Source organism: Aythya ferina, assembly GCF_964211825.1.
Source record: "Aythya ferina genome assembly, chromosome: 2".
Classification (NCBI taxonomy): domain Eukaryota; kingdom Metazoa; phylum Chordata; class Aves; order Anseriformes; family Anatidae; genus Aythya; species Aythya ferina.
In genome coordinates this window covers 144,131,331-144,150,645 of record NC_140297.1, presented here as the reverse complement: position 1 = coordinate 144,150,645, position 19,315 = coordinate 144,131,331, and the positions used below count along the sequence as shown (strand labels likewise).

The window sequence follows — 19,315 nt, the reverse complement described above, 5'->3', positions numbered from 1 at the left end:
ATTTTATTTTATTTTATTTTATTTTATTTATTTTTATTTTTATTTTTATTTTTATTTTTATTTTTATTTTTATTTTTATTTTTATTTTTATTTTTATTTTTATTTTTATTTTTTATGTTGTTTGTTTGTTTGTTTCTTAGCTTTATAGAACAATTTGTTACTTTGCTGCTAGGGTAAATTTGCCACTATGATGTTTTATATTTATTTTTTGTTTGTTTGTTAAGGTTAAGATGTAATTAACAAAGATGACCCATATACATATTTCCCTGTCTTTACTAAAACACCACTCAGGCATATGATGAGAGCCTTTACGCAAGTCTGCATATACTGAAATTTCTCAAAGGTGAATTGCTCTGAGTTTTATGGAATTGCTCTAACCATAATACCATATAAGATGTGTACCTCATTAGATGTGTACTTTTGAGTATCACTGTGATGTATCAACATACTCAGCAAAAGTTTAAATCCTTCTAGCAAATTCCCTAATAAACATTCTTCTGATTTATTTTCTCTAGTGAAAACCAGAATGATAAATCTCCAGGTCCTAATTTTCTCTCTTGTACTAATTGAATTACTGATTTTTCTGATTTATGGTATTTATTTTAATAATCTTTGTTGAAATTTAAATAGAAAACAAAACAACAACAACAACAACAAAAAAGAACTTCAGTGAAAGACCACCGTATCTATGTAATAAAAACAATTTTCTCAGAACCCCCCCGGGATCTTTCTTGCTAAACCTCAAAACACCTTCTTTCTATAGAGTCACTTTTCTCACTGCTATCACAGTTGTAGTAAAGCGGTATTAAATTTTCAGTGTTCTTTCTTTCTGGGCTCATACTAAGTGTGTCTAATCCCTATTCCTTTAAAACTTAATTGGCTAAGCATGTACTTATTTTGTTCTCATTCATCGTCCTTCTGTTTTCTTTTCTGGAAGTATGATTACATACCTCATTTTCTCCCCTGATATCATTAATCAAAACATATCAAATCAGCTTTAAATCTCTCCCTCCTCCCCACCCCCCCCCTCCATTTGCAATTATTTTCCTTACAAACTACAATTGTCCCCATATATTACCAAGTTTAATTTAATTCTATTTCACCTTTGATAATCTTTTTTTTTTTAATTATTTTTCCAGCATTTTGATTTTTTTCTATTCCAGAGAATGTCAGATTTCAAGATCATCTTAAAAAAAAAAAAAAAAACCTTGAAAAAAACACTCTTATTTCTGTTTTTACATGTATTGTGCTCTTAACCAGCTTCAATTACAAATCGAATTTTAAGAATATAAGAATGGCCATACAGCTCCAATGGTCTGTCTGTCTCCAAGAGTGTCTGTGAGTGAACAGCTAAAAGATTATCAGGCAGAACAAGTATTTATGATACAGTCTCCCCAACTCATTTCACAGACTGTAATCTTAAGGAGTACATGGTACCTAACTGGGAACAGGAGAGATAGCTCTAATTTTATTCAAACAACTATACAAAGAAAGAGTTAAACTGTCACTTTTGGCCTTACGTCCTTCTGTTTCTAGCCATACATATTTATATCCTGTATAAGTACTAGATAACAATCATATTCAGAATCTTTTGGATTCTCAGGGTTTCCCTCTACTCTGCACAGGTTTGTGTGTGTACACTAGGTAAGTTAATAAGACCCGTTTTTTTGTGTTTTTTTTTTTTTTTTTTTTTTTTTTTTTTTATTGTGCAATTAAAAGGAATACATAATATCCATTAGTATGTTTGAAATGTGTAATAATTAGCTCTTACTGTCAGGAGGAAGTGGTCCTCTGGCACTATTTAGTTAAAATAACTGGAAAATTAACTGGCTAGAAAGTGGATAAAAATATTGTCACAGTGTTATTGAAACAGAAGATATAAATGATTCTTTGGCTTTGCCGAGCTAGAAAAGGATGCTTATTCAAACATTAAAGACATTATCCACTGCTCCCCCATCATCCATCAGGCTGTTGTTTTCATTATAGAAGTGTATGGGGTTGTTTATGCATAACTTCCTCTTGGTGAATCTGTGCTGACTACTACTGATGATTTTTTATGTACCTGGAAATGTTTTCCAGGATTAGCTGTTCCATCACCTTCCCAGGGAATGAGGTGAGGCTGACTGGCCTGTAATTGCTCAGGTCCTCCTTCTTGCCCTTCTTAAAGATAGGAGTGACATTTTCCTTCCTTCAATCTCCAGGCACTTCTCCCATTTGTCACAAATGAGCAAACATTATCAAAAGTCACCTCACAATCACATCCACAAGCTCCTTCAGCGTTCATGAATGGATCCCATTGTGGCTCATGGACTGATGAATGTCCAGTTTACTTGAGTATTCCCTGACCTGACCTTCTTCCACCAAGGATACATCTTCCTTGTTCCAGCCATTCAGCCTGGCCTTTGGGACCTGTGATTCCTCAAGGTTAGTCTTGCTGGTAAAGGCTGAGTCAAAGAAGGCATCCAATACCTTGGCCTTCTAACCATCCTGGTAACCAGGTTTTGTGGTTTAACCCAGCCAGCAGTGAAGCTCCACACAGCCATTTGCTCATCCTCACTCCCCTAGTGGGATGGGAAAGAGAATCAGAAAAAAAAAGTAAAAGCTTTTGGGTTGAGATACAGACAGTTTATTAGGAAGGAAAAGAAGGAAAAAAAATAATAATTATAATATGTACAAAACAAGTGATGCACAATGCATTTGCTCAGCACCCACAGACCAACTCCCAGCCTATCCCCAAGCAGTGGCTCCCCCCAACCCCGACAAGCCACTCCATATTAATTGTTCAGCATGATGTCATTTGCTATGGAATATCCTTTTGGCCAGTTTGAGTCAGCTGTCCCGGTTTTGTCCCTTCCTAGCTCCTTGTGCACCCCCAGCCTCCTTACTGGCATGGCGGTGTGAGAAGCTGAAAAGTTCTTAACTTTTCTTGCCTTTTAACAAAGGCAAATTGTTGCCCTTGACATCCCTGGCCAAGTTCAGTTCCATTTGGGCTTCAGCTTTCCTAATTTGACCCCTGGCTGCTCATACCTAAATATTCCTCCCAGGTTACTTGTCCATGCTTCCGTCCTCTGTAGGCTTCTCTTTTGAGTTTTCATTTGACCAGGTGCTCCTTGTTCATACATGCAGCCCTCCTGGTGTTTTTGTCTGACTTCCTCTTTGTTGGGATGCATTGCTTTTGAGCTTGGAGGCAGTGATACTTGAATACTAACCAACTTTCTTTCCTCCCTTCTTCCCTAAAAGGGCCTTATCCCAAGGTACTCTACCCTCCTTGTCTCCCCAGTCTGTCCTTCCTACAGAGCCTGTATTCTTCCATTAGAGGACTCCAGTCATGGGAGCCACCCCACCACATCTCCATGATGCCAATAAAATCATAGCCCTTCAAGCATACACACATACCTAAATTATCTTGTTTAGTCCCCATACTGCATATATTAGTGTATAGAAGAGGGGCACCCTAGCATGTTGTAGACCTAGAAAGTGTCTGAGAGATTTCTCCATAATGCTGCGTCACAGATATTTCCTTTCTAACCTGCAAGTACTGGAGGTGACCTTGCTTAAGCCTCTTTTTTGGTGATTTTGTGATCCTTCCCTATCACATTAACCCCCATCCCTTTGTACAGGAGCACTGTGTGTCACTCTTTCACAGAGCTGCTGGTTACTCTGTCCCTTCCCCCTCCTTCCTAGTTTAAAGCCCTCCTGATAAGGTCAGCCACCCTATTGGTAAAAATATCTTTGCCCCACTTAGAGAGGTGTATCACTTTTCTCCCAAGAAGACATTAATCCTCAAACAGGATCCCATGATCATAGAACCCAAAACCCCATCAGCAACACCAGTTCTTCAGAAATTACTGACCTCTCTTATCAGTGCCATTCTTCTCACATGCTTTCTCCTGATCAATGGGATTGAGGAAAATACTACATGGGACCCCATACTCTTGAACACTGCCCCAAAACCCTGTAGACTGTTTGCAGAGCTCTGGTTGAATCTCTGACCAAAACATTTAGAGTGGTGTTCTGCCTTGTTGCTGGGTTTTGCTTGTTTTTTTTGAATATATATATATATATATATATATGTATATATACATTTGAATATATATATAATATTTTTTTCTCCACAGATTTCTGATATTACTACTGTTTTCATGCTAATTCTTCTGTTTGCATTCCTAATTGTTAATAGAAATTTCTTTCTTGATTATTCAGATCAGAATTTAAAATATGCTTTTTAAAAAGACTAGTAATGAAGCTCTTGAAGAATGCAGACAGACTTTAGCCACTTGATGTAGTATCTGTAGAGTACTTGTTTCGACCCTTTTTATTTAAACAACATGAAAGTGATTCAGTGTACATCAGCAACTTTGACAATGAATTTAAGCTGAGTGGTGTGGCTGTCATGCTGGAGGGAAGGGATGCCTTCCAGAGGACAGGTTTGAGAGGTGGGCCGGTGTGAACCTCATGAAGTTCAACAAGGCCAAGTGCAAAATTCTGCACCAGGGTTGGGGCAATCCCAAGCACAACTACAGGCTGGGGACCCCACTTGGAGTACTGCATTCAGCTCGGGGCCCTCAATATAAGAAAGATGTGGACCCATTAGAGCAAGTCCAGAGGAGGGCCACAAGGGTAATCAAAGGCCTGGAACACCTATGAAGATAGGCTGATAGAGCTGGCATTGTTCAGCCTGGAGAAGAGAAGGCTTTGAGGAGACCTTATTGCAGCCTTCCTACCTAAAGGGGTATTACAAGAAAGCTGAAGAGGGACTGTTTATCAAAGACTGTAGTGATAGGACAAGGAGTAACAGTTAAAATAAACTAAAAGAGGGTAGGATTTAGATTAGATATTGGGAAGAAATTCTTTACTCTGAGGGAGGTGAGGCACTGGCACAGGTTGCCCAGAGAAGTTGTGGATGCCCCATCCCTGGCTGTGTTTAAGGCCAGGTTGGCTGGGGCTTTGAGCAACCTGGTCTGCTGGAAGGTGTCCTAGCCCATGGCAGGGTGGTTGGAACTAGATGATCTTTAAGGTTTCTTCTAACACAAACCTTTCTATGATTCTACAAAAATTTGAAAAAATAAGGCCTTAAAAAGTTAAGATTTTTCTACCGGTTGGCAAAACATTACTCATGCTTACTTTGTCATGATTACTCATAATCGTGCTACTTTCATCCAGCATTCTCAGAGAGCCGGGAGTGACACTGCAGAGGTGATAGTCGAGATTCTGTAACTTAAATACATAAACTTAATGGTGAGATGGTACATGAAGAATTTTCTACAGATTGCATTCAAATACATAGTGTTCCTGATTAAGTGCCTCTGACCTCTGAGCATGCAAGATCACAGCTGTCTAAATATAAGTTTAAGGTTATGAACGCAGCTTTTCATTTCCTTCATTCTTGTGATCTGTGTTCTCTCTTTATTTTTAGCCACCACCTCTACTCATTTCCCTGTCTTCACTAAATTGAGTAATTACAGTTTCACTTGCTTTCTTTTGCTAACATCATTTTTTACACCTCTTTTTCTCCTTCACATTCATTGTAGTAACTTTTGCCTAATTTTCCCCTTCTTTTTTTTTTTTTTTTGATTCACATTTTCCTTCATTTAACTTCTTTAATATCCTTTATAATAAGCTAGATTATTTATTTATTTATTTATTGGATGGGGATTTATTCATGCAGCAAATACTAACCAAACTGTGATATGAAGAAACAGGCTTTCCATGCATATTCTGGAGGAATCATGTCCTGGATCTTGATCCCTGGGCATTAATATCTAGAATATGCCTAAATTGGTCAATATGAAGACAGTATTTTACTATTACCTCACTAAAAATAGTTGTATTCTATGTCATTTAAGCAAACAAACAAATTCAATTAGTATACTACTACCAGTATAGTAGTAGTAGAGTGGTGGCAGAAAAGCCATCATTATCTTCGTACCTGTTCCTCAGCTGAAATCTTTCCAGAAGATTCAGGTGCGGCTAGTTCGTGAGCTGGAGAAGAAATTCAGTGGAAAGCATGTGGTGTTCATTGCTCAGAGGAGGATTCTGCCCAAGCCAACAAGAAAAAGCCGCACAAAAAACAAGCAGAAGCGTCCCAGGAGCCGTACGCTTACTGCAGTGCATGATGCTATTCTTGAAGATCTGGTCTTCCCGAGTGAAATCGTGGGCAAGAGAATCCGTGTAAAATTGGACGGCAGCAGACTTATAAAAGTCCATTTGGACAAAGCACAACAGAATAATGTTGAACACAAGGTGGAAACATTTTCTGGTGTCTACAAGAAGCTCACAGGCAAAGATGTGGTGTTTGAGTTTCCAGAATTCCAGCTGTAAAGCGCAAAAGATGGCTGAATAAAACAATTGTTCATAAAAAACAACAACAACAACAAAAAAAAAAAAAAAAAAAAAAAAAAAACAGGCACGGTGCACTCTCCAGGAAGTCGGTACACACCCAGACCGACTACCCGTTAAAAAATGCCACAGTTCAGGTCACCGGATACAGGGAGTGTCTGAGCCTGTTGCTGCCATCGGCGGGAGGCAGAGAAACTGCGTGCATGAGGTGCGAGCAGGTGGATGACCTGGTCCGCATGGTGGCGGAGCTCAAGGAGGAGGTGGAGAGGTTGAGGGCCATCAGGAAGTGTGAGTGAGAGATAGACTTCTGGAGTAACTCCCTGCAGGGCCTCAAGGGGAGGTACCGAGGTGAGACTCCTCAAATGGGGGTGGACCCCCTGCCCTGTAGCCGTCGGGCAGAGGGAGGGGATCTGGGAGCTGAGGAGGAATGGAGACAGGTCCCTGCTCGACATCGCAGGCGACGCCCTCCCCTTCCGGCCCCGCATTGCCAGGTGCCCTTACACAACAGGTTTGAGGCCCTGGAGCTCGACAGACCAGTAGCTGAGGAAGAGGTAGCAAGTGTTCCCAGGAGGATGCCTAGGGCGAGGAGGTCGACTCCACGCCTCAGGACTGCCTCCACCAGGAAAGACAGGAGGGTTATTGTTGTTGGAGACTCGATTCTTAGGGGAACAGAGGGCCCTATTTGTCGGCCTGACCCTACCCGTAGGGAAGTCTGCTGTCTCCCTGGGGCCAGGGTCAGGGATGTTGCCAGGAAGCTTCCTAACCTGGTACGCCCCTCAGACTATTACCCTCTTTTGATAGTCCAGGCGGGCAGTGACAACATCGAAGAGAGAAGCCTCAAGGCTATCAAAAGAGACTTTAGGGGGCTGGGTCGGTTAGTGGATGGAGCGGGAGTGCAGGTGGTGTTTTCATCCATCCCTACGGTGGCAGGGAGGGGTTCAGAGAGGACACGGAAAGCCCACCTTAACACGTTAAACACGTGGCTCCGGGGCTGGTGCCAACACAGAAATCTTGGGTTTTTTGATCATGGGGCACTTTACTCAGCACCTGGCCTGATGGCCGCAGACGGGTCCCTGTCTTTTAGGGGAAAAAGAATCCTGGGCCAGGAGCTGGCAGGGCTCATTGAGAGGGCTTTAAACTAGGTAGGAAGGGGGATGGGGCTGAAGCTAGGATTGTTGAGGCTGTGCCAGGGGGAACAATGGCAAGGCCAGAGGATAAGGCAATGGCCCAGCTGAAGTGCATCTACACCAATGCACGCAGCATGGGTAACAAACAGGAGGAGCTGGAAGCCATCGTGCGGCAGGCAGGCTACGACTTGGTTGCCATCATGGAGACGTGGTGGGACCAGTCTCATGACTGGAGTGCTGCAATGCCTGGCTGTAAGCTCTTCAGAAGGGACAGGCAGCACAGAAGGGGTGGTGGTGTGGCTCTCTATATTAGAGAGTCTTTCGAGGTTGTAGAACTTGAGGTTGGGAATGACAAGGTCGAGTCCCTTTGGGTTAGGATCGGCAGAGACAACAAGGCTAGTGTCCTGGTTGGGGTCTGCTATAGACCGCCGAACCAGGATGAGGAGACGGATGAGGAACTCTACAGGCAGCTGACGGAAGTTGCAAAATCGTCAGCTCTTGTACTCGTGGGGGACTTCAACTTCCCTGACATATCCTGGAAGCACAACACAGCCCTGAGAAAGCAGTCTAGGAGGTTTCTGGAGAGCGTGGAAGATAGCTTCCTGATGCAGCTGGTTAGTGAACCTACCAGGGGTGGTGCCCCGCTAGACCTTCTCTTCACAAACAGAGAAGGACTGGTGGAGGATGTGATTGTCGGGAGCTGTCTTGGGCAGAGTGACCACGCAATGGTGGAGTTCACTATTCTTGGCGAGGCCAGGAAGGGGACCAGTAAAACCGCTGTATTGGACTTTCGGAGGGCTGACTTTGAGCTGCTCAGGACACTAGTTGGTGGAGTCCCTTGGGAGGCGGTTCTGAGGGGCAGAGGGGTCCAGGAAGGCTGGGTGCTCTTCAAGAGGGAAATCTTAATGGCGCAGGAACGGTCTGTCCCCACGTGCCCAAAGATGAGCTGGCGGGGAAGAAGACCAGCCTGGCTGAACAGAGAATTGTGGCTTGATCTTAGGAGAAAAAAGAGGGTTTATAATCTTTGGAAAAGTGGGCAGGCCACTCTGGAGGACTTTAAGGATGTAATGAGGCTGTGCAGGGACAAAATTAGGAAGGCCAAAGCTCATCTGGAGCTCAATCTGGCTACTGCCGTTAAAGATAACAAAAAACGTTTCTATAAATACATCAACACAAAATGGAGGACTAAGGAGAATCTCCATCCTTTACTGGATGCGGGGGGAAACTTAGTTACAAGAGATGAGGAAAAGGCGGAGGTGCTCAATGCCTTCTTTGCCTCAGTCTTTAGCGGCAATACCGGTTGTTCTCTGGATACTCAGTACCCTGAGCTGGTGGAAGGGGATGGGGAGCAGGATGTGGCCCTCACTATCCACGAAGAACTGGTTGGTGACCTGCTACGGCACTTGGATGTGCACAAGTCGATGGGGCCGGATGGGATCCACCCAAGGGTACTGAGAGAACTGGCAGAGGAGCTGGCCAAGCCGCTTTCCATCATTTATCAGCAGTCCTGGCGATCAGGGGAGGTCCCAGTTGACTGGCGGCTAGCAAATGTGACGCCCATCTACAAGAAGGGCCAGAGGACTGACCCGGGGAACTACAGGCCTGTCAGTTTGACCTCAGTGCCAGGGAAGCTCATGGAGCAGATCCTCCTGAGAGTCATCACGCAGCACTTGCAGGGCAAGCAGGCGATCAGGCCCAGTCAGCATGGGTTTATGAAAGGCAGGTCCTGCTTGACGAACCTGATCTCCTTCTATGACAAAGTGACACGCTGGGTGGATGAGGGAAAGGCTGTGGATGTAGTCTACCTTGACTTCAGCAAGGCTTTTGACACCGTCTCCCACAGCATTCTCCTCAAGAAACCGGCTGCTCTTGGCTTGGACGGGTGCACGCTTCGTTGGGTTGGAAACTGGCTGGATAGCTGGGCCCAAAGAGTCGTGGTGAATGGAGCCAAATCCAGTTGGAGGCCAGTCACTAGTGGAGTCCCCCAGGGCTCGGTGCTGGGGCCGGTCCTCTTTAATATCTTCATTGATGATCTGGACGAGGGCATTGAGTGCACCCTCAGTAAGTTTGCAGATGACACCAAGTTAGGTGCGTGTGTCGATCTGCTCGAGGGTAGGAAAGCTCTGCAGGAGGATCTGGATAGGCTGCACCGATGGGCTGAGGTCAACTGCATGAAGTTCAACAAGGCCAAGTGCCGGGTCCTGCACCTGGGGCACAATAACCCCAAGCAGAGCTACAGGCTGGGAGAGGAATGGTTGGAGAGCTGCCAGGCAGAGAAGGACATGGGAATGATGGTTGATAGTCGGCTGAATATGAGCCAGCAGTGTGCTCAGGTGGCCAAGAAGGCCAACAGCATCCTGGCTTGTATCAGGAACAGTGTGACCAGCAGGGCTAGGGAAGTGATTGTCCCCCTGTACTCGGCTCTGGTGAGGCCGCACCTCGAGTACTGTGTTCAGTTTTGGTCCCCTCACTACAAGAAGGACATCGAGGTGCTTGAGCGGGTGCAGAGAAGGGCGACGAAGCTGGTGAGGGGCCTGGAGAACAAGTCCTAGGAGGAGCGGCTGAGGGAGCTGGGCTTGTTCAGCCTGGAGAAGAGGAGGCTCAGGGGCGACCTTATCGCTCTCTATAGGTACCTCAAGGGAGGCTGTAGCGAGGTGGGGGTGTGTTTGTTCTCCCACGTGTCTGGTGACAGGACGAGGGGGAATGGGCTTAAGTTGAGCCAGGGGAGTTTTAGGTTAGATGTTAGGAAGAACTTCTTTACCGAAAGGGTTGTGAGGCATTGGAACAGGCTACCCAGGGAAGTGGTGGAGTCACCATCCCTGGAGGTCTTCAAAAGACGTTTAGATGTAGAGCTTAGGGATATGGTTTTGTGGGGTCTGCTAGCATTAGGTCAGAGGTTGGACTCGATGATCTTGAGGTCTCTTCCAACCTAGAAATTCTGTGATACCAGATACGCACATATATATATATATATTATTTTGTAGACTTCATAGTCTCTACACTGATTTTTGGGTAGGCTCACTGCATTGTTTGAAAAAACATCCTGTTTTATTTAAGACTTCGTCAGTCAGCCATTTAAGTATGTCTCTTTAAATGGAACAAACTAGAAGTACTAACATCAGGAAATGTGGCAACAACACAGTGAGGAGATAGTATGTTCTCACTCTATTGTCCTCCAAAAGAGGTGAAATTAGCACATATGGTTCTTCTAGTAACTATGTACACTGGGGATATTTACAGCAGCTGGGCCTAATTATTTTGAATGTTATTGCAGCTGTTACCTGCCCAACTCCTCCGCAGATCTCTAATGGAAGGTTGGAAGGAACAAACTTGGACTGGGGATTTAGTATTAGCTACGTCTGTTCTCCAGGCTACGAACTCTCTTTTCCTGCTGTTTTGACTTGTGTTGGGAATGGAACATGGAGTGGTGAAGTACCTCAGTGCTTGCGTGAGTATTTTCTCTATAGTCTACTATTTCTTTATATAACTGTTGAACGTTTTTATATTTTTGGTATATTTTCCTAAATTGTAACATAATTTATAGATTGAGGAAGAGATAGGAATATCTGTAAATCTTTTGTGAACACATAGGAAGCCTTAAACATAAAAACTAAAAGATATATTATAGGCAATGCACATAAAATAAACAAGGGAGAATCAGCATTAGGAAATTCTGTTTTCTTTTTAGATCCTGCTACCTATAGGATAGGGGAAATTTCATTATAAACTCCTTTACATGCTCATTACTCAAGCTAAACTTTCACTGACATCACAGAAATCTGTATATGTCAGTAATGTTTACTAGATCCCAGGGTGATTCCTTGACAATTTTATATTTTCCCAGCAGACTAAATTAAGTTATATGTTCTGTACAATAAATTTTATTAACTTTAAGGGTGTAACATTGATGAATTCTTAGACTTCTATAAAGTTCATTATAATAGTAAATGCACCTTTTTCTTTAGGTTGGTGACATTCCTCTCATTATTTTTAAATGTTTTTTTTTTTTTTGGTTTGGTTGTTTTTTTTTTTTTATTATTATTAAAAAAAAAAAAAAACTTCCTAAGGAAGTTATTATGATACTTTTGAGATATAGTCAATTATTTGCACTCAAGAATGGGGTTCTGTAGTTATTTGTAGAACAGCTGTACACTGAAACTATAACGTTCTTGATCTAGATGTCTATCTGGAAGAGGATAATTTCATCTAGGTGGCTCTACAGTTTCTGAAGCTCCATTCGAACTTACCAGATAGCTTTCCAAATGTTGAAAAAACTAATTATCCATTATGTCACTATTTGTATTTGTTTGTTTATTTATTTATTTGTTTATTTGCATTTTTCATCTCTCCCTTTAAAAAATATCCTCTGTTTTGGCTAGGTCGTACTATTATGTCATCATATCATAATAACATCTCCCTCCCGCCTCTCTCTGGTATTCTCATACTGTTAAAAATATTTGATTAGTGTTGCTGAAACTATATGTACCAGAACTGGAACATGGTGAAGGCAGTTTCTGGAAGCTACCATTTGCTGTTTAAGTTCACTAAATGAAGGTCTTCTAGAATCTGGTATATTAAGAACTGCAAAGGACATAATAAATGTTTTTCATCATTTGATCTTGATTGAAATAGTGTCCTTAAATTCACTTTTTTTTTGATATCATAAACTATTTTGTCATCTTTGAGGTTGGAATATTGCAGTATTCTCTGAAAAGGAGACTCTGCCTTCAAACCACTTAAAAGGTATAGTTAGTACAGAGTACAGCTGCCTGAGAATTAAAGGCTGTTTCATGCTGAGATTACATTAACTGAGTGTTGTTGATGTGCAAAGGTTACCCATTGGCTTGCAGTAGAAATCAATTGGCATCCAGTGCTTGTCAAAGAGCTTAAACTAGCTGCCATCTGGCTGAAATGAGAAGGAGCTGTTGAAAGTCATTCCCAATGAGAAATCTTTAAGCAGCTCTTGACATCAGAAATTTAGATCCCAGCTTGGTTCCATAAAGTTGTAGACTCTCTGAAGATATGCAAAGTATAGTGGAATAATTATTTGGAACAGAATATATTCTTTTTTTCTTTTTATTATTTTATTATTGTTTTTTTTTTTTTTTTTTTTTTTTTTTCTGACTGTTTGTCATCTATGACCTACTAGATTTGTCTAATTTAGAGAACCTTGAAGAAAACTGTCAGAATATACCACTTCTACCATTATACTATTTCCATGGCTTCCATATCAAAGGTAGATACCCACTAGATATTCAGTTAAAGGTAACTGACAGATGAGTGATGAAGCTTACTTATTTGTAGTTTAAAAATAACAAACTTAACAAAACTTAACTTAACAAAACACCATTTTTTAATGTAAGTCTTTTTCTTTTCCTTAGGGAGTGGTTTCTACTTTATTAATGCAAAGAACTGATAAAGAAACAATTTCAAGCCTTTGTGTTAAAAATTTGTACACATTTAGTATATTCTCAAATTAAGACTTGCACATAATTTTAATAATTAAAACATAAATTACAACTGTGATTTGTCAGTCAACCAGTGAGATTTGTTATGTGGCACTATCTCTAATTCGTAGATCTTTCAGAATTGGGGATACAAGTCCCATTTCACTTAAAGCTGTAAAATCGTATACATTTCCTATATGCTGTCAATTAAGCCATTTTTCTTCAACAGCATGAGTTTGCCTGGAGTTTCTGTACAGTCAGTGTCCTCAGTAATAGGAGTAGGGCAGGAACATTTCCTGTGAGCTGGTTGTATGTAAGCATTAAGACGTAAGTAACAAAGAGATATTAGAAATGTATTTTGAAAGTGGTTAAGAGATAATTTAAATTATGTTTTTAAAAGAGAAAGATGGAACAGAAAATTCCACTACCTGTACAAGATGCCTCTTTGCAAATGTCATTATGTATATTCAGGTTAACGTGGTGGGTTTTGTGTGTTCATTTGTTTTGGGAGCTTTTTGTTGTTGAGAGTTTATCTTAGATGATTGAATTTCCTGAATCAAGTTTTCAAAATCCAGCTTCTAAACAACTATTGGAATTTTATATTGCAGAAGAAGGCCAGTAATTTGACAGCAGTGCATTCACTTAGTTATGCTATGCACCAGTCATAAGGAAACATTCAGGAGAAAGGTGGAAAAGAATAAGATCAGTTTAAGAACATGTTCTTATCAGATGGATTTATCCTGACTAAGAACAGTATATTAATGTTTGACATTTAAATTGCTGACAAAATATATTTACTTTATTTTTTTCAGCCATACTAATTTTCCAGTATTATATTTCTGTGCATACCAAATCTTATCTTTCACTGAAGAATGAGGAAGTAAGAATTTACAGTTCCTAAAATATATCTGACAAATCCTTTCATTGTACAAAAATGTAGAACACTAGATAGGTGGCAAAAAGCAGGACAGGATGGAAGACTAACATGAAGGTTTGTTTCACTCTCTAATTGCTCTCCACAGGAGGCTTTGGAGATAGATGTGGTTTGAAGGTGTGAATTGTGAATATTTGGGACTTAATAAAACAACTCTTGTAACCTGGAGCATCAACTAACTGCAAGCTACTGACCAAATCTCACTACATAAGAATTTTGAACAGCTAGCAAACTGAAGCAAAACTAACAATTGGCTATTTAATTTCTCTTTGAATTCCAGTAAATATTTCTGTATTTAACGTCTATTTAATTAAACATAAAAATAATAAAAAGTAACATTTGGAGTAACTGCTTGACTGAGTTTAGATAAATGTTATTTTCATATATTTTAATAAATAAATATATATTTTTTTTCTATCATATCGTTTCTTACAGCAAAGTTTTGTGGTGACCCTGGAGTACCCTCTCAAGGGAAAAGAGAAGGCAAGAGTTTTATCTACCAGTCAGAAGTCTCCTTCAGCTGCAATCCTCCTTTTATTTTGGTTGGTTCCAGCACCAGGATTTGCCAAGCAGATGGCACATGGAGTGGTTCTTCACCCCGATGTATAGGTAAGGTGACACCTATATTACTGAAATTACCTGAATGCTCATTATTCCTTTTTCTGTTAAGTCAGTTTAGGAATTTCCAGCTTTTTTTGAATTACCTTCTTGTTATTCTAAACTCTCTAAGAATCACTAACAAATTTAATAAATAAATAAATAAATGGCCAGAAATTGGGGAGGGAGGTGATTCTCCCCCTCTGCTTTTCTCCTGTGACATCTCACCTAGAATACTGTGTTCAGCTCTGGGGCCCTCAATATAAGAAAGACATGGACCTATTAGAGCTGGTCCAGAGGAGAGCCACAAGCGTGATCAAAGGGCTGGAACACCTCTCCTGTGAAGATAGGCAGATAGAGTTGACATTGTTCAGCCTGGAGAAGAGAAGGCTTTGAGGAGACCTCATTGCAGCCTTCCAGTACCTAAAGGGGGACTACAGGAAAACTGGGGAAGGACTCTTTCTTAAGGAGTTATAGTGACAAGACAAGGAGTAATGGTTTACTAACAGAGGGTAGATTTAGATTAGATATTAGGAAGATATTCTTTACTCTGAGGGAGGTGAGACATTGGCACAGGTTGCTCAGTGAAGTTGTGGATGCCCCATCCCTGGCAGTGTTTAAGGCCAGGTTGGCTGGGGCTTTTGAGCTACCTGGTCTGCTGGAAGGTGTTCCTGCCCATGGCAGGATGTTTGGACTAAATAATCGTAAAGAACCCTTCCAAATTAAACCTTTCTATGAAACAAATCACTCAATTTTTGTTTCTCTCATTGGCATATTGCATGTTTTTGAACAAATATAGCTTTGTTATACATGCATATATGTCACTAAAATATTGTACTTTGTTTTGTTTTTCATTTATTATTTTTTTAAGAACCTACTCGCACAGCATGTGAAAATCCAGGAGTCCCAAGGCATGGATCACAAAACAACACATTTGGCTATCAGGTAGAGTATGCTATTTTTTACTAACTTCCATATTATAGTCTTTTTGTACAGCCTCAAACTTTACAAAGTCATTAATAGAGGCTGAAAAATTGCTTGCACCTTAAAAAAGTTGGTTGCTGGAATGTTGTGCTTTCCTTATTTCTGCTTGCTGGTTTAAACTGACCTCGTGTTCCTGTTAGCAATGAATGCACTACATTAAAGTCTGGTGATCAAGTTCTTGGTTTTACCTTGAAGTAGTTCAGGAACTCCAAAGCAATATGTAAGTGCTTCCTAGTGTTTGTGAATGCTTCTATAAATACATTAGCAACAGAAGAATGACTAGAAGAATGTCCATCTTTTATTGCATGGGGGGTGGGAGGTTGGAACATAGTGATGAAGAATGAGGAAAAGGCTGGGGTACTTAATAACTCAGTCTTTAGTAGTAAGACCAGTTGTTCTCTGGGTACCCAGCCCCCTGAGCTGGAAGACAAGGACAGGTAGCAGAATGAAACCCTCATAATCCATGAGGAAATGGTTAGCAATCTGATAAACCACTTACACATACACAAGTCTTTGAGACCAGATGGGATCCACCTGAGGGTACTAAGAGAAGTGGCAGAAGTGCTTACCAAGCCCCTTTCCACCATTTATCAACTGTCCTAGCTATCAGGGGAGGTCCCAGTTGACTAACACCTAGAAAATATGACACCCATCTACAAGAAGGGCTGGAAGGAGGATCCAGGAAACTACAGGCCTGTCTGTCTGAGCTCAGTGCCAGGTTATGGAACAGATCATCTCGCATGCCATCTTGCAGCGCAATACAGGGCAACCAGGAGATCAGGCTCAGTCACTAAGGGTTTATGAAATGCAGGTCCTGATTGTCTAGACTGATCTCCTTCTACAACAAGGTGACCTACTTTGTGGATGAAGGAAAGTCTGTGGATGTTGCCTACCTAGACTTTAGTAAAGCTGTTGATACCATTTCCCACAGAACTCTCTGGAGAAAGTTGCTGCTCATGGCTTGGACAGGCATATGCTTCTGTGGATAAAATACTGAGAGTTGTGGTGAATGGAGTTACAACCAGTTGGAGGTCAGAAACAAATAGTGTCCCCCAGGGCTCTCAGCACTGGGGCCAGTTCTCTTTAATGTCTTTATCAATGATCTGGACAAAGGGATTGAGTGCACTCTCAGAAGGTTTGGAGATGATGCCAAATTGGGCGTGAGTGTTGATCTGCTTCAGGGCAGAAAAGTTCTACACAAGGATCTGGATAGACTGGATTGATGGACCAAGACCATCTGTACGAGATTCAGCAAGGCTAAGCCCCAGGTCCTGCACTTGGGGCACAGCAACCCCATGCAACACTACAGGCTGGGGGAAAGAGTAGCAGGTAGAAACTTGGAGGTATTGGTTGATAACCAGCTGAATAGGAGCCAGCAGTGTGCTCAGGTGACCCTGAAGGCCAATAGCATCCTGGTTTGTATCTGAAATTGTGTGGCCACCAGGTCTGGAAAAGTGATTGTCCCCCTGTACTCAACTCTGGTGAGATGAGACCACACCATGAACACCGTGATTAGTTTTGTTTTGGGCCCCTCTCTACAAGCAAGACATTGAGCTGCTAAAGCATGTCCAAAGAAGGGCAGTGAAGATGGTGAAGGATCTAGAAAACAAGTTTTATGAGGAGCAGTTGAAGGACCTGGGGTTATTTAGCCTAGAGATAAGAAGGCTCGGTGGAGACTGCTGTCCTCTACAACTACCTGAAAGGAGGTTGTAGCAAGGTTGGGGTCAGTCTCTTTTCCCAGGCAACACATGATAAGATGAGGAAATGGCCTGAAGTTGTGCCTGGGGAGGTTTAGGTTGGATATTAGGAAAAACGTCTTTGCTGAAAGGGTTTTGAAGCATTGGAAAAGGCCACCCAGGGAAGTGGTTGAGTCACCATCCCTGGATGTATTCAAAAGGCATGTAGATGTGGTACTTTGGGATATGCTTTAGTGGTAGACTTGACAGTGCTAGGTTAACTGTTAGGCTTGATGATCTTAGAGGAGTTTTCCAAGCTAAATAATTCTATGATTCAAATAAGATTTTTCACCTTAAAAGTGTGTATACTGTATGCCAAACTGCTAACATAGGCACACTTTAAAAAAATAGTGGGTTGTTTTTTGTTTGTTTGTTTGTTTGAGGCGTGGGTTGTTGTTGCTTTCTTTGTGTTTGTATATTTTTGTTTTTCTCTGAGAGAAATTCTGTTGTTACATATGTGTTACATTATATAACCAAAAATGAACAACCGAGTCACTGAAGCTGGCAGGTGCCTCTGGAAAACTTCTAGTCCAACCCCCACCTTCTGAAAGATCATCTAGTGCTGGTTGCTCAGGGCTTTGTCCAGGTGAATTTTGAATATTTCCAGGGACAGACACTCCATACACCCTTACAACCTTACAGTATTTTTATTTTATTTTATTTTTTTATTATTTTTTAATGTCTAAACAGAATTTCCTATAGTTCACTTATTGCCTGTGTTGCCTCTTGTCTGGCCACTGGACACCACTGAGAAAAGTCTGCCTGTTTCCCTTCCTGCCCCCATCAGCTGCTTATATACACTGATAACATTCCTCGTGAGCCTTTTCTTTTGCTAGCTGAACAGTCCCAGCTCTCTAAGCCTCTCCTTGTTTGCTCCTGTCTTTGAATCACCTTTGTGGTCTTCCATTGGGCTCAGTGCAGTGTGTCCCTGTCTCTCTTGTACTGCAAAGCTGAGCATCTCCCTTGACCTGATGGCAGTGTTCTACCTGATGCTGCAAAGTGGACCAACAGCCACTTGAGCTGCAAGGCTTTGTTGTAGCAAATGGTGTTTGCGGGAGCTCCTTTTGGAATGACATATGAGGCATTTACCATGCTAGAATGTAGTATATGCAGAAAAAAAACTTAAAGACATAGTGCTATTTTGACACTGCAGTGCTAAAGGGCACTGCTCTTGTGTTCAGTGTTAGAAAACATTCTTCAAAATGTAGTGAAAGGTCTTTACTTTTATTATACTGCTAAAAGAGAAACAATAAAAAAAATGTAAAATTGAAAATGCTTCTGAATTTCTAAATCACACAAAATGGCAGCGTCAGTGAGAGGTTTTCATGGATGAATGCAGAATCACAGGTGTAGAAATGTGTTGTATAGTTTGCTAGGAATACTGTAAGGCAACCGTGAACAAAGTAAGGAAGAGTCAAAATTATCCTGGTACATCTGTGTTTGGTATCAGGGATAAAAGCTCCAGTCATGTGAACAGACATACATAGAAAAGCAAGCTAGAAGCTCCCAAGTTGTATGTTGTACCTGTCCAGTAGCAGGAATTAAGTAAAAACTGCAGATTGCCAAAAATGCAGGAAAGGCCTAATTGAAATTGGAGTAGATTTACAACATGAAATTATTATATTTTTAAGCATGGATCAAATCTAAAGGCTCTTCAGAGTCTTTACCACAGATTTCTTTGTTTTGTCATGTTGGTGGTCTTTATGCAATACTGCTTAGTGATTTTATTATTTTTTTAGCAATATTTGGGGTTTCCAGATTTTGCTAGATCACAGTCATTGATAAGTAGTAATATAATTGTCTCAATTTTCTCCAGGGAATGAAGTAGAGTGTTGTTTTGTGCTAAGATTGAATGTGCAGGGGCAGTCCTTGGGCTAACTTCCTTTGGGAGTAATACTATGTTATGCTAGAAAGCAACTCTTTATTCAGCTGTGTAAGAAATGGATCATTGTGATGACCATTTTCTACAATTATATCGTAGACATATTATATTGTAGACATATTATATTGTCACACTTTCTCTGGCATATTAATGAGCTTTCTATCACTGAAGAAGTAATATGGCCTTTCTCATTTGAGATGTAGTTGTGGTTGTGTATGAAAGCATCACTCACAGCTCACATCAAACTGTTAAAATACCAGGCAAAATGT

At 41.2% G+C, this 19,315-nt stretch overlaps 1 protein-coding gene and 1 pseudogene across 6 annotated transcripts in view; both read left to right on the top strand.

Annotated features, from left to right (window-relative positions):
• Window positions 1-19,315, top strand: part of CSMD3 (CUB and Sushi multiple domains 3) — a 684,493-nt gene that overhangs the window by 639,400 nt on the left and 25,778 nt on the right. For 4 of the 5 annotated variants that reach the window (XM_084509891.1, XM_084509890.1, XM_084509889.1 and 1 more), the window contains 3 exons: window positions 10,741-10,914; window positions 14,283-14,456; window positions 15,316-15,389. In XM_084509891.1, coding sequence (XP_084366017.1) covers window positions 10,741-10,914; window positions 14,283-14,456; window positions 15,316-15,389 — 422 coding nt within the window. Of the gene's footprint in view, window positions 1-10,740; window positions 10,915-14,282; window positions 14,457-15,315; window positions 15,390-19,315 lie in introns of those variants that run through there. The other variant, XM_084509892.1, reaches the window with a different exon arrangement.
• Window positions 1,312-6,362, top strand: LOC311431656 (small ribosomal subunit protein eS7 pseudogene; annotated as a pseudogene). Its single transcript has 2 exons — window positions 1,312-1,374; window positions 5,896-6,362. The product of its transcript is annotated as a small ribosomal subunit protein eS7 pseudogene (transcript).